Source organism: Glycine soja, chromosome 11 (assembly GCF_004193775.1).
Source record: "Glycine soja cultivar W05 chromosome 11, ASM419377v2, whole genome shotgun sequence".
NCBI classification, from domain to species: domain Eukaryota; kingdom Viridiplantae; phylum Streptophyta; class Magnoliopsida; order Fabales; family Fabaceae; genus Glycine; species Glycine soja.
Window position 1 is genome coordinate 45,043,633 of NC_041012.1, and position 14,794 is coordinate 45,058,426.

The following is a 14,794-nucleotide window of genomic DNA, read 5'->3' on the forward strand; positions in this document are numbered from 1 at the left end:
GTAGTATTAACAATCATGATAGTTTTGTTTGTTTCTTATCTCATAAAATAAAATCTTTTTTGTTTATTTTCATGTGTTAATTTGTATTGTATGGGTAAAAAATGAAATTAATTTGAATATTTGTATCCATAATTTAATTATTTGAATTTCTATTTTTTACTGAATTATTTTAATTTAAATTATGCTATGAACGGTTATTAGTGACAAATAAAAATATTTTTTTAGAAAATTTGTTATTATTGGTTCCCTATTTTTCAATCCTTGGTTTGTCGGTAATTACAATATAAACTTATTTTACACTCGACACATATAGTCTTTTTTTTCCTATAAAAGAAAATAACCCACTAATTACATATAAAATATAATTTCAAAATAATCGTACACTCGTATTTAATTTCATTGTTTCTCTTTTATTTTTATTTTTATGGAGAGGCACGTAATTAATTGCACACATTACGTCTCTTTCTTTCCTAGTAAAATTATCATTAATCAAATTAAAATGTTGAACAACCATAAAAAAAAAGTCCTAGGTAGTTTATCTTCATCCTGGGATCGGGATATATGCTGACAGATACAACAAAGTGTAATTGACACTCGACAGGAATATGTTCTATATATTTGGATGGACACCGATCATCTTGGAATAAATTAAGCTGTATTTTGATATCGATTATTAAATAATAAACCACCATGCAAAATTAATAATTTTAACGGTCCCCGTTATCATTAGAATTAAAAATAATTCACGTGATACACTAGTACGATTGTGCCTCCTCAACCCACATATGACCTTGCAGAAAATTGACCATGCAAGCATAGTGAAAGGACTTAAGCCTTTTAAGGCATTTCTTTTGCTCAACTTCAATTTCTCTAGCTACTAGTTTAGTTCAGTACTTCAGCATATGTGAAATCTGAAATGAAATGAGAAGAACAATGTCAAAGGTATCATCAGCATGCTTCATTTTCTTTGCTTTTGTAGTTGTAGCAGCACTTCATGTTGAATGCCGTTCTCTTCGGCCTAGTGTTTCTGATGGAGTTGATGCAATTCAACCTCAAGAGTCTTATCTACAACTCAATAAAGACCAAAGGGTTGTTGTTGAGTCTTCTTCTGATGATGATGAGCATTTCTGTAAGCAAATGTACGGGTTCTTGCCATGTTCCAATAACATACTTGGCCATCTCTTCCTCATTTTGGTTTATGAGTACTTGTTGTTCCATGGAGAATCATATTTGGCTGCTGGGGGTGAGCAAATCTTCAAGATTCTTGGCCCTGGTGTTTTTGGTGCTAGTGCCTTTGATATTCTTGGTGCTCTTCCTGAGTCATTAATTCTTGTTGGTATGCTTCTACTCTAATTTCTATCTTCTACTTTTATAGCTTTTTAAACCTGTCAGAAGATTTACCTGTAACTGTTTTAAATTGCTTAGATATTTAGTTATTTGGCTAAGGTTCTATTATTAGATATCTTTATAGATAGTACTTAATATAAGCATACCATATCCTAATTATTTTTGTGGCTTTTGTTTGTTTATCAGTTACTGGACTTTCCAGCGATAAGGAGAGTGCACAAGAGTATGCTTCCACTGGCGTTGGTTTGTTGGCTGGATCATCCATTATGCTTCTGACAGTAGTGTGGGGAACTTGTGTTATCATTGGCAAGCAAAAGTTGAAAAATGACCCTGACTCTTTTGGCACAAATTCGTCAAATGGAGGAATAAAAGAATCACTAACTGGTCTGCTTTTGATTCTTTCTCTGTATTTGAGCCACTTATATTACTTTCAAATTCATCAAGTTGAAAACTATTTTTTTTACTAACGGGAGTTGAGTCTAGCGAAAAGAGTTAGTTTTCCACAACGTGCTGAATCAAGACTTGAATCACTGCCGGGAGAGGTCTTCATATTTAGTATCACCGTGTCTCAAATAAGATTGCTTTTAAAGGAGAATACTCGTGGGAAAAAAAAATCTTTTTTTCTAATTAAAAGAAGTACATGTTTGTAATACAAACAAATGAACATTCCCTCCATTTAAAACAAACCTTTTCAGTTGATACTTGGTTTTTGAAGTTTCAAATTCTTTGTTAACATTACCTTAACTCCTTTATTTTTGTTCGATTTTGATGTTTAATGTGGAGCTCATTCCCTTCATTTATAGTCTCCTTTTGATGAATTTATAGGTTATGGTATCACTATGGATGTAGAGACTAGAAAGATGGCAAGAATCATGGTTTTCTCAGTTATACCACTCCTCATAATGCAGATTCCCAATTTGTTCAACTTCTCTTCTACACCACGCAATGTGACCTTGATGGTTTCTCTTACAGTTGCTGTTGCTTTTCTTATCTCATACTTCATTTACCAGGTTTCTCATCCATCCAACATTTCCTATTTGCTTTGAGTTTGATCCTTAAAATCACATTGTATTGTTAAATAAAAAGGCACTAAATAATTACACACTGATAATTTTGAATTGGGAAGTATATAAAGGAAAGGGTGAGCATACTACAATCAATTTCTCTAATTTGTAGACTTCTATGCTTCTCTTATTTGATTTTTTCCAATGCCAAATTGCATTCTCATTTTTCACCAATGAATCTGCAGGTCTTTAAACCTCAGATAGAGAAAACAAGACTGGAGTATATTAAACATGATGACTTAATATTAAGAATTTTTCAACGTGTTGAAAAACAAACTCTGCAAAAGATCCTCACCGACGATGGGACTCCCAATGTAGCTGCAATAAGTGGGTGAGTGAGTGAGGTTTCATGAAACATTTCTCAACAGATTAAATGGTTATTTTATTTGCTTAGTTTTCTAAGCAGTTATTGTGTTCATAACCGATAAATACTTAACAAGCAGGTTGTATCATGAAATTAGTCAAAGTGGGGGCAAGGATTTGTTAGCTTCTGAAGTGAAAGAGCTGTTGTTTGGGAACAAATTAAATGACACAAATATCAAAGAGGAACAAATAACTGACATGTTAAAAGTTTTTGACCGAAATGGTGACCAAATTATAACCAAGGAAGAGTTTGTCACTGGCTTAACAGAATACATTAACCAATCAAAGCATGCTCTGGATAGACAATACCTCCCCAAAGAATCTCTCAACAAAATGTATCAGGTATGTAATGTAATGTAATGTAATGCACCAGGTCGCTTGATTGCCATACATTATCCAGAAGTCTATTGAAGGGGGCTGAATTTCTTTCTTTTCAACTACTTGAATTAGATTCCCTTATACACAATAACAATAAATAAAACTCACATTAATATGGTCTCACAATCTAAAATAAAAGTCATTCTATATACTAATAATTGAAAGTCATCAAATCCTATAACAATGATACATAATAATAATAATAATAATATGATATCTATATGAAATATATTTATTTTATATATATAGGAAATATAACTTATGTTCACCATGGCAGAAATCAAAAAGTTTTATCATGAGAGCTTTAAATCCTTAATGTTTTCAGGTAAGAAAAAAATACAACAGGACTGTTCTAAATTTTATAACTGTCATAGTGTTTCATGATTAATATTATATACAGCTATTTCTAAGTTATTGTAGGCAATTCATTGGGATCCAGAAATTCTAAAAGAGTCGCAAGGCAATATGCAATTTTAAGAACTATTGTGCAAGACTATATAAAGTTTCACAATTATATTTCATACTTAACGAATAAATGATAGTTTCCTAGTAAAATGTATTGATATTTATTTAAGAGACATGTTATTTATACAAGCAACAATTTATACAACATTTTCTATCTCTTTCCATGGCATCATTTATTAAATCTTATACTTCTCTCTCTTTTCTCCCTTAGTTGTAAAATATGTTATACAAATAAAGTTTCTCTTTATTAAGTGCAGGATTTTTTAGTACTTTTTTGACATTGTTTGCAATGAGATTTTGTTCCTTTCCTTTCATCCCAGTAATTTTTACCCTGCTAACTGAGCACATCCTTATTGTTTGTATTCTGACCAGACTTTTATCAAGCCATGGATTGAACACGTGAGAAAACAACGCGAATTGAAGGGACATCTTATATCTGAAGTCTTGAAGCATGCTCAGAATGATATGGTTGGCAGGCTGCGCCAAGATGATGGCAGACCTGACAAAACTGCTATCAGAAGGTCCACATATTGATTTTGTTTGTTATATCTACTATTAAATAGTACAATTAAATTAATTAGATGTCACCAGAGCTATGTGGCAAGAACCAAATATCATAATCATAGATATAAATGTTCAAAATCTGAAGTTAATAAGATTTAGTTTTCTATTAATGGCATATGTTTTTGACTGTTCTGGTGGACACTGTGTGATGCAACAGGTTGTTTGAGGAAATTGATGTCAACAGGGATAACCACATTTCAAGATCTGAATTGGAAAAAATAGTCAAGGACATACATTTTGGCAAGGTCGTAGAAACTGAGGAGGCAGTTACAAAACTTGTTCAAGATCTTGATCTCAACAGAGACAATGAAATTAGCGAGACCGAATTTGTTGAAGGTTTTACAAAATGGATGGACTCGAATTCCAGCCAAGCTGCTAACTCAAAATCTTCGTCTCACGAAATTCATCAAGTATTTTTCATTCTTCCTTTACTAAAAAAATTCTTTTAGGCCAAACACTTGATGAATAATAATGTAAATTTACACTGAAATGATTGTGTGTTAGACCTGGGAAGATGTTGAAAAGGTGATGGAAGAGAATCAAACCAAAGGAGCATCTGCATGGTTGACAGCTATAGCATATGTGGTGTTGGGAGTTACTATACTGGCTCTTCTTGCAGAACCCTTAATAGCAAGTGTCCAAAAATTCTCTGAAGAAGCAGGAATTTCATCATTTTTCATCTCATTCATTTTAGTCCCCCTGGCTACAAATTTTAGAGAAGCAACCTCAGCAATCAAAGAAGCTAGCCATAAAAAGAGCAGCAATACTTCTCAGACAATGTATGAGGTTAGTCATCATCTTCCTGTGCCAGTTTCACTTCTTCACTGTGCTACTATGATGCACAAATACGATACATCATACATGTAGATGTGATACACATAGATACGACAGCATGATTATTCTAAAAATATATAAAATGTGATACATGCATGATATATATCTACATTTGTATAAAAATTCATAAATCATGTTCCTTTAGTCTACCAATAAGAAAAGTATATCAATCTCATTCCTTCCTTGAATCATCCATAAAGAGGACAATTTCCACTTTTAGTTCATTAAAGGACAATCTTCAATGCGTCATGTAGCTATGTTAGATTTGCATAACTTATTTTAAAGATTTTGATGCTTCACATATACGTATCGGTAAAGTATCTAAGAGTATTGATGTCAAATACGTATCAGATACGGATAAATGAAACAAATTAAAGTATTCAAGCTTCATATCTATGCTAGCTATATATACTTATATTACGATTTGGGTCAATGCAGATTTATGGAGCAGTGTTCATGAACAACATTCTTGGCTTTGTGGTGATCTCTATACTTATATATATGCGTGAGATCACTTGGGAATTCTCAGCTGATGTGCTAGTTGTGGCAATAGTTTGTGCTGTAATGGGCCTTACTGCTAGTTTTCGACCCACGTTTCCTCTTTGGACATCTTTCCCTGCATACCTCATGTACCTAATAGCATTGCTTTTGGTCTTTGTCCTCAAAGATGTTCTCAATTATGTTTAATGACCTGGTGGGTATAACAAACTATGGATGTGGACTATGTTGAATCTTGTGTGGCCGTTGATGATTCTAATGGGGTCGTTGATGCCTTGATGGAAAACGAATTTAGATGTACACTGAATGCAAGGAAAAGTCAAGAGTATGGATTACGCCAGAGGAGTTAGTAACACACTTGATTCAACATTATAAAATCATGAGTCGAGCTCATTGGATAAGAAATGAGACCTATATTTATTTTTTTTGTAATTTTCAAAAAAAAAAAAATCATCCATAATAAAGAGTACATTTGAAAAATATGATAATAGTATTTCTTTATCAAACAATAATAGACCCATTCATTTGAGTTATTGAGCCCATCCGCTTGGATACCACATTGATAAAAATCGTGAATTTTTTTTATTTGTAAAAACTGAATTTATGTATAAAGAGATTTACAATGACAATTTAAATATACTGTTTAATCAAATGTTGGATTATTTTATTTTAAAAATTAAATATTCAATCAAGTAAAAACTTGAGTAGTTATAGGCCTGTTATAAAGATTTCATGAGAAATTATTATTGGGATTTTGGCAAGAATATCAAATCACTCAAGTAATAAAGTGATAAATAAAATATCATCTTTACAAAGACTTATGTGATATTTGGATAATTAATAATAAATTAAGTAGATTATGATGATTCAATTGAATAATGTAAAGACAAATGCGAAAATTAAAAAAAGTTTGAGGGAAAAAAGTTGGTTTAGGAATCTTGTTGAATGCTTGATAGACTAATAAATTTGAATTTATTGAAAGATCTACAGCAATTCATGCATTCTATCAAACTAATCCCTTCAGAAGTAAAAGTTAGCTCTAATCATGCATAAAAAACGTAAATGTTAGCTCTTCTTACGAATTATCAATAATTTAATAATCTAATATTCTAATTAACTACCATATAGATACCAATCAAGCATTGTCAGCAAATTATGTATGACTAGAAGAACGTAACAAAGATCAAAGTCTTACGGTAGTCAGAATATTTAAAGATCGTGATGGTATCTTATTTTTCATATATTGTAAGGTTGTTAAGAACGCGTAAATGGAACAATTATAAAAGAAACGAGTAAATGGAGATCAAATGATCAAACTAATCGAAAAGTATTACATTTCAGCTTAACTGACTTGTTCAAAAGACCACACATGACATTATTTCCATATTTTAGACCGAGCTATGTATCAACATGTATAGTAGGAGTAGAAAGTATAGAATTTAGAACAATTCTTTGTGCAATTTCCAGGTTCTTTGCATTAAATTATTATCTCTTTCTTTTTCTGGCAAATACCTTTTCATGGGAAAGTCTTCTGACTCTAATATTGAAACTTGAAATTCTTTTCAAGGGAAAGCCTTATATCAGCCACTTGATAGTAGTTTGTTTTATTTAAAGTGGTCATATTCGCATTTGAGACGACTTTAATACCAATTTGTTGGCAACTGGTATATTTCTTTAGTAAGTGACATCATACAAAATACTTTTATTGGTCGATCCATATGATTCTTAGAAGTTTCAGTAGGAAAATTCAGCATGCAGAAAGTTCCTATATGGAAGGAGGAATCTTATATACTAAAATTGTTAATGACACCTTATATTGAATAAGCAATTAATTTAAATACGTGATAATATAAATTTATATACTATTATTTAATTACAAATTGTGATAAATAATAAATCTATTGGTTTTTATAATAATTATTTTAAGAGTCTAGCTAACATATTTTTTTTTATTAATTGAAAGTGTATTTTTTTTACTGATCGATGGAACATGCAAATTTAAATTCAATAAAAAAATCCTAAACAATTCCTTTGGAGTTTAATCTTTATACATTTTAATATAAGAGATTTTGAACTATTAATTAATTAAAAATCAGTATTAGTGCGATTTTAAAGATAATTCATATAAAAATAAATAAGTTTTATAATAATTTGTAAAAAAATTGTATATAGTACATATATAGACTATTTTTATATATTTTTTGTGAGACAAAATTTTGCTATGACAACGATGCATGGAAATTTCTAAGTAGCGATATTCTTAGAGTCAAACAAAGCGCGGAAAACTACGTACTCAGTGAAAGGCTTTGTCTGTGGTAGATTTCTTTTTCTTCTTTTGGTGAGCGTCTGTGGTAGATTTGTTCGTCCGTGGGTAGTGGCTAGTGTGTGTTTAACATAATTTTTCTGTTGGTAAAACTAGTCTCGGAAAGTTAAATTAGAGTGTAACAATTATATATTTATTACGATAATAAAAAAGCATATTTGTTTGATGTTTCTTTTCAATATTTTTATAACTACTACTACAAATGTTATTAGTATATTTTTTGGCATATATATAAAAGAAACATGAATTAAATTTATTATTTATAATCAAGTTAAGTTTCTAGGATTTTTATCCCAATAGATACTCTTCAAGTCAGTGATGATGAAGAGGTCAATTCAGAGTAAAGGAAGGTGATGGGAACATATAAAGATTCTCCAATATCTTATTAATGTGTGACCTAGCAAAGTAACATTATATGATAATTGTGTTTATCGATAATTATAGGTAGGTGCGATATATATATGTAGGACTTAGTTGTGAATATATAAGTAATTGTCATGGCATCTGCGCACACGTCATGAAAGTAATTTCTGCAAAATGTAGGTCTTTTAATTAGTTGAATCTTTCAGAACCTTTTTCGTAAGAGAATTAATTAGTGCCAAGGGTTATTGGATTTAGGCGCATGATGAAGAATGGTATGGAAGACATATGGTGTAGGCTTGTTAACGAAATAGGCCCCTGAGTCCTCAAACCTAGAGTGTGGTGCTAGCCAGTTTGAGCCTTGCTTTAAGATTGCTATAATGCACGTTGAATTGGACCTTAATGACTTGACCTACAACAATGGCACCTTAAGTTAGTATAATGGCATAAGTTGAAATAACAAAGAGCACACAAGAATGAAGGGTTTGAATTGTGAATATTGTGTATTTTTGAAAACCTTTTACAAATAATGATTTTTGTTACGTTTAAAAGCACTTCGTATAGAATCATCCACAAAACAAATGAAGGATAAAGGAATAGGGAAAACTGATAACACCCATATATAGGTTTATATTAGTTCACTTGTCATAACCAAAAACTACATATATATAATCTTTCAACCTGAAGAATTTTCACCAAACAAATTTTTTATAACAAGTATTCTTTTAGCTTCTTCTGTCTTTACAATAATGTTATCTTAACCTAGGATAACTTCAACCTAAGTATTTTTTTGAGAATATAACGGTAATTCACTAACCTTAAGAGGCAGCTTTCTTAATTATCCCTTAATTCTTTAAAAAGGAAGTTTTTGAGTGTCAACCATTGCCATCAACAACTATTATTGTATGAGGATTTTAAAAATCAAGGTAATGTTTTCACTCGTTACCGTCAAACTTCTTTCAGTCTAGAAGTTTGGAATTTGACTCGAAACCAATAGAGGGTAAAAGACGTCCAATTAGCCGTACGTTGACTTGTAATTTTTAATTATGTTAGAATTCTTGTGCCTATATATGGTATGGATGGTGAGCAACTAGCTATAGTCATTGTATTTTGCTATTATGGGCAGCATGCATATGTTTGTTCCTCTCCTATGTTTTATGAGCATGCTAAAATTTGCATTAAGAAATGTAGCAGCTGATGATGGCACGCATGTGATGGGCACAAACACAATAGGAGTTATTACAGACAACAAATCTCGCAACGGTAAAGAGGAGATAGTGGCAATTAAGATGGCATTGGAGGATTTCTATCAATATAGCAATCAAAACTTTGGTCTAGATCTTCAGATAAGGAACTCACATGGGGATCCCCTTCAGGCTGCTCTTGCAGGTTTACAATCCTCAGTGTTTTTTTTTTTTTTTAACTAAGTACTCATTCGGGATTGACATCTTCTGCCATATTTCTTCATATGTAAGAACCAATAATTGAACTCATCACTCGTTTATTTTTTTTAAGAAAATTACTCATCTTTTTTTATATCGTATGCACATCAGACTTTTAATTCTGTACTTCTAATAGAATTACTATTCCTTTACATTAAAATCTTGTGCAGAAAATAATATAATATACATTTAAGTTTGATAACTATATATTTATAATATAAAATAACTTTAATATACTTTAGTTCTTTAAATTTGAGATAAACTAATTTATTTTTTGTCTTTAAAATTTAAAATTAATCTCTTTAATTACTATAATTAGAAGAAAAAAATGTTTTAGCCCCTCATGAAGGAAGACAACCCACAGACACAGAAATTTAATTAAAGAACGTAGAAATAAAAGATTAAATAAATTTTAATATACATGAATAAGTTTTTTGTGCATTAATTAGAAGGATAAATTGAAATTAATAAGAAAATATATAACCAAAATACCATTATTAATTATTTAAAGAAGAATGAAATATAGTAAGAAATATTCTCGTTGCCTCGTTGTCAAGAATAAATATTTTATTATACTTTGCAAAATTAAACTAATAAACAATTGAAAATACAGAATAATTATAAAAATAAACTGTGTAAATCAATAATTAATTAGTTATGATATATTAAAATTCATATTAATAAACTGTAAATTTATAGATTTAAATTTTAATATTAAAACGATAGATTAGGATTGATAAAATTTAATCAATAATATTTAAGAAAAAAGTAATAAATGATAAAATAGAAGATACTTACTATAAATCATGAAATACATAGAGAAATGGAATGCATTAAGAGAATTTTTCTATCTTAAAAGTAAAAATTAAATATTCAAATTTAAAATATAGTAATTAATAATTAAATTAATAAATTATACTATATTATAAATTAAATTGTTTGTCATCATATAAAAGTTATAATCCATACATACAATACAAAATGTAAAGAATTTTGTTTAGGAGGGAGGGCCAGCCACGCTTGCTTTCATCCACCTCTAATTAAAAGTCAACATGGGTTTTAGTGGCTAAAAAATTTCCGAACAACTCTTACATCAGTCCTATACAGTCATACAGACATTAGCACAATTTATTTTAGAATAATTAGTTTACAAAATATCATCATTTGATTATTGATAAAAACAATGAAAGTTTTGAGTATCAGAAGTTTTCTGTTTACTAGAAGAAATTCGCGTATTAGGGAGGAAAATTTTCCGTCTATAATCCCTCGCTGATTAGAGACGGAATCGCAAAGGCATCTGATTCCCTGGCTAATCTCTCACCGAAGTGTAAATAATTTAGGCAGGGAAAATGGCCCTTTTCATGTGTCAGCAGCAGTAATATATAGATTGGTTACAGAAGGATAGGATTGTATTGTAGTACTGGGATTTTCTTGTACTTGATCCAAACTTTTTTAAGAAGCTACTTTTATAAATTTCCACCTTTGTTTTGCAGCTAGAGATCTTATTGATACAAAGCACGTGGAAGCAATAATAGGACCCCAAACATGGGAAGAGACAACTTTGGTGGCTGACATTTGCAGCCAAAACATGACACCGGTTCTATCTCTAGCTGATGCAACTCCAAACTGGTCAACTTTGAAGTGGCCATTCCTTGTGCAAGCCTCACCTAATCACTTTAAGCAGATGAAAGCAGTAGCAGCTATTGTTCATTCCTTTGGATGGTACGATGTTAACATAGTTTATGATGATAGGGATTCTTCATCCACAAGAATGTTATCTCATCTCTATAGAGCTCTAAGCAAAGCATGTGTGCAAATAAGCAATCTTTTGCCCATCCCATTAATTTCCTCTTCATTGTCCCAAGAACTTGAGAAGCTTAGAGAAGGTCATTGCAAAGTCTTTGTTGTTAATTTGTCCCTTTCTTTGGCCATAAACCTGTTTGAAACTGCAAAAAAATTGAACATGATGGAGAAAGGCTATGTGTGGATCATCACTGATCCTTTTACAAGTCTTGTCCATTCCTTGAAAGCATCCACTATATCCTCCATGCAAGGGATAATTGGAGTTAAGAGCTACTTCCCAGAAATAGGGGTTCAATATGAAGATTTCTACCTTAGATTTCGCCGAAAGTTTAGCTCAGAGAACCCTCAAGAATTTAACAATGAGCCTGGGATATTTGCAGCACGTGCTTATGATGCTGCATGGACTCTTGCTCTAGCCATGACCCAAACCGACAATAAAGGTGGTCAAATTTTGCTAGACAACATTCTGCTTAACAACTTTACTGGCTTAAGTGGAAAAATTCAGTTCACTGACCAGAAGTTAGATCCTTCGAATACTTTTCAGATCACCAATGTGATAGGGAAAGGTTACAAGGAAGTGGGATTCTGGTCAGATGGACTAGGTTTCTCAAATAATATAGGCCAAAATGCTACTACTTTCAATTCTTCAATGAAAGAACTAGGACAAGTTTTATGGCCAGGAAGACCTTGGGGAAATCCAAGAGGATGGACCCCGCCAACAAGTGATAAACCACTAAGAATTGGTGTCCCCGTTTTGGCCACATTGAAACAATTTATAAATGTGATTCAAGACCAAACTGAAAATACTAGCACCTTCCAAGGATTCACTATTGATCTTTTTAGATCAACTATGGAGTTGTTGCCCTATCATTTGCCATACAAATTCTACCCTTTCAATGACACATATGATAATTTGGTGAAGCAAGTCTATTTGAAGGTAAGAATTATCAATTATAATCTGTATGTATAGTCTTCTTGGTTAGCATGTACCAATCTTTTCTAATAATGCTGGCTCATGATACTTGTTTCTACATCTTGTCTATGCATGAAGCAGAATTTCGATGCAGTAATTGATGTGACAATAATCTCATATCGATATCAGTACGCAGAATTCACTCAGCCATACACTGATCCGGGAGTGGTGATGGTAGTCCCACTTAAATCAAAATTAGCACATAGAACTTGGTTATTTATGAAACCTTATACAAAGACTATGTGGGCTCTAATATTGGCCATGATTATCTACAATGGCTTTATTCTATGGATGTTGGAAAGACGCCACAATCCTGAAATTAGAGGTTCCATGTTGAATCAAACTGGGAGCATGGCTTGGTTGGCATTGACCCCTCTAATCAAGTTAGATGGTAATTTGAGACTTCGGTCCTGTTTAGATAAGTTTCTCCCTAAGTAATTGAAATAAGTTTTTTACATAAGTTAAAATTAGTTTTAAGTTAAATTTAACTTTTTGAAAAAGCTAAAATCATTTAGTTTTTTCGAAAAGTTGATTTTAACTTATTAGTTAATTTTAGTTTACAAGACAAGTTTATTTGATTTTTCCTTATTTTCTGTACTACTACTGCTTATGAAAAAACTTATCCAAACATGACCAAATACTTGCCTGCTATCATTTCATTTTTATATTAATAAGCTAATTCTGATTTAGTTCATTTGACTGAACATAGGGGACAGGTTACACAGCAATTTATCAAAGATGGCTATGGTGGTTTGGTTGTTTGTGGTACTCATCATAACACAGACTTACACAGCTAACCTTGCCAGCATGCTAACTGCTGAACGGCTTGAACCTACCATAGATGATATCGATCAGCTACGGAATAGCAACATCAAGGTTGGATATGGTACAGGATCCTTTTTGAAAAATTATGTGCAGAAAGTGTTACAGTTCCACCCTGCAAACATGAGGCACTTTGGAGCACTTGAAGAGTATGCTGAAGCTCTCAGAAGGAAAGAAATAGGAGCTGCCTTTCTTGAAGTTCCTGCAGCCAAAATTTTCCTTGCGAAGTACTGTAAAGAGTTTATTCAAGCCGGGCCTTTGTATAAAATTGGAGGATTTGGATTTGTATGATGCAACAATTCTTACAACTTCTATCTATTCTTACATTGCTACTCCTTAGAAATACTAGTAACAAACTCTCCAACGTACTTTATTTAATACACTTTATTATTGATCAACTAAAATTAATTAGAAATCACAAATTTTGTAAATTTCACTTTTTATTAAATTAGTTTCGCTTATAATTTTATAATTTTTAATAAATTTTAATCAATTATAGAGTGTGTTAGAAAGACTGTGTTAAAAAGTGTGTGGTTAACCAGCTAAGTCTCCTTCAGTTAGAAGTTAACTTTTTTGTGTTGCTTTGTGCCTTTGTGTTAGGCATTTCCAAGGGGGTCTCCATTTCTTCCAAGTGTAAACAAAGCCCTTCTGGATTTATTTGAAACTGGCAGGGTACGTGAGTTAGAGAACAAAATGCTTGCATCAGAGCAATGTGAAGACACAGAACTAGATGGAGAAGCTGGAAGTCTTAGCCCCAACAGCTTCTGGGTCCTCTTCATATTGACAACAGGCACATCAACTATTGCTCTCTTGGTTTATGTTTTTCGCAGAAGTTATGCAAACCATGAAGAGAGAACAATATGGAGACTACCAATGATGATCATTGAACAATGTGGCCATGCAAAGAGGCGAATCTCAAGAAAAGTTAGTGATGTTACAGAAAGTCCTATGACCTCTCCAACCACACATGCTACTCCAACTCAAGTTTAAACATGTAGCAGGTTACAATTGGTATAGGAGTGGAAAGTGGTCCTAACACCTTATTGCTAAATAACTTAATTTGATAGATTTGCTAAGCAATGCATTAGTTAGTATGTTTGGTTAAACTATATGAAAAAAAATAGTGTTGTAAATATCAATGTCCCTTAAAGTTCTTATAATAATAATTTGAAGTTTAATTAGGATAATAAGATAATCTTTCCTACAAACTGTAGTATTGGTTTAGTAATATGATTGTTTGGTAGTCCAAGCCAAAGCCAAAAACGAGGGGGGTCGATGGATTTATCTTTCCTACTAAACCAAACAAAGCAAATATAATTTTGTGTTCAGCTCTTAAAATTAAACTTTCCAAAATTCTAAAATTAGATAAGCCATCATGATTGTTCTGCTTTATTTCCAAGTTCCACAATCATTATCTTCCGTAATGAATGATTTATTGCTGGCTGCATAAGTTCAAACAATCATTATTTCTATGACCCTAACTTTTGTCTTTGAAAAATTAGTACAAAGCTGAAACTCTCAGAGTAGTACCAGTGAGAATGATCCAAGTACCTGAAAA

At 31.7% G+C, this 14,794-nt stretch overlaps 2 protein-coding genes across 2 annotated transcripts; both read left to right on the plus strand.

The window, feature by feature from the left end:
• Window positions 1-773: 773 nt before the first annotated feature.
• LOC114377178 (sodium/calcium exchanger NCL2-like) lies at window positions 774-6,046 on the plus strand. The gene is made up of 9 exons (XM_028335587.1): window positions 774-1,336; window positions 1,534-1,731; window positions 2,173-2,357; window positions 2,597-2,742; window positions 2,855-3,116; window positions 3,990-4,138; window positions 4,339-4,591; window positions 4,686-4,967; window positions 5,454-6,046. The coding sequence occupies exons 1-9, from the start codon at window positions 922-924 to the stop codon at window positions 5,700-5,702; spliced, it is 2,139 nt and encodes a 712-aa protein (XP_028191388.1). The 5' UTR covers window positions 774-921; the 3' UTR covers window positions 5,703-6,046.
• Window positions 6,047-9,321: 3,275 nt separating this feature from the next.
• LOC114375565 (glutamate receptor 2.8-like) lies at window positions 9,322-14,574 on the plus strand. Its single transcript, XM_028333391.1, has 5 exons — window positions 9,322-9,585; window positions 11,132-12,378; window positions 12,496-12,805; window positions 13,124-13,521; window positions 13,837-14,574. The coding sequence occupies exons 1-5, from the start codon at window positions 9,324-9,326 to the stop codon at window positions 14,224-14,226; spliced, it is 2,607 nt and encodes an 868-aa protein (XP_028189192.1). The 5' UTR covers window positions 9,322-9,323; the 3' UTR covers window positions 14,227-14,574.
• The last annotated feature ends 220 nt before the right edge of the window (window positions 14,575-14,794 follow it).

Bases quoted from the DNA above. Each gene is read 5' to 3' on its own strand.
- LOC114377178 (XM_028335587.1), top strand. From the start codon at position 922: ATGAGAAGAACAATGTCAAAGGTATCATCAGCATGCTTCATTTTCTTT. The intron at 2,358-2,596 runs GTTTCTCATCCA...ATGAATCTGCAG, and splicing joins TCTCATACTTCATTTACCAG to GTCTTTAAACCTCAGATAGA. The intron at 4,592-4,685 runs GTATTTTTCATT...ATTGTGTGTTAG, and splicing joins CGTCTCACGAAATTCATCAA to ACCTGGGAAGATGTTGAAAA.
- LOC114375565 (XM_028333391.1), top strand. From the start codon at position 9,324: ATGCATATGTTTGTTCCTCTCCTATGTTTTATGAGCATGCTAAAATTT. The intron at 9,586-11,131 runs GTTTACAATCCT...TTTGTTTTGCAG, and splicing joins CCTTCAGGCTGCTCTTGCAG to CTAGAGATCTTATTGATACA. The intron at 12,806-13,123 runs GTAATTTGAGAC...GACTGAACATAG, and splicing joins CCCTCTAATCAAGTTAGATG to GGGACAGGTTACACAGCAAT.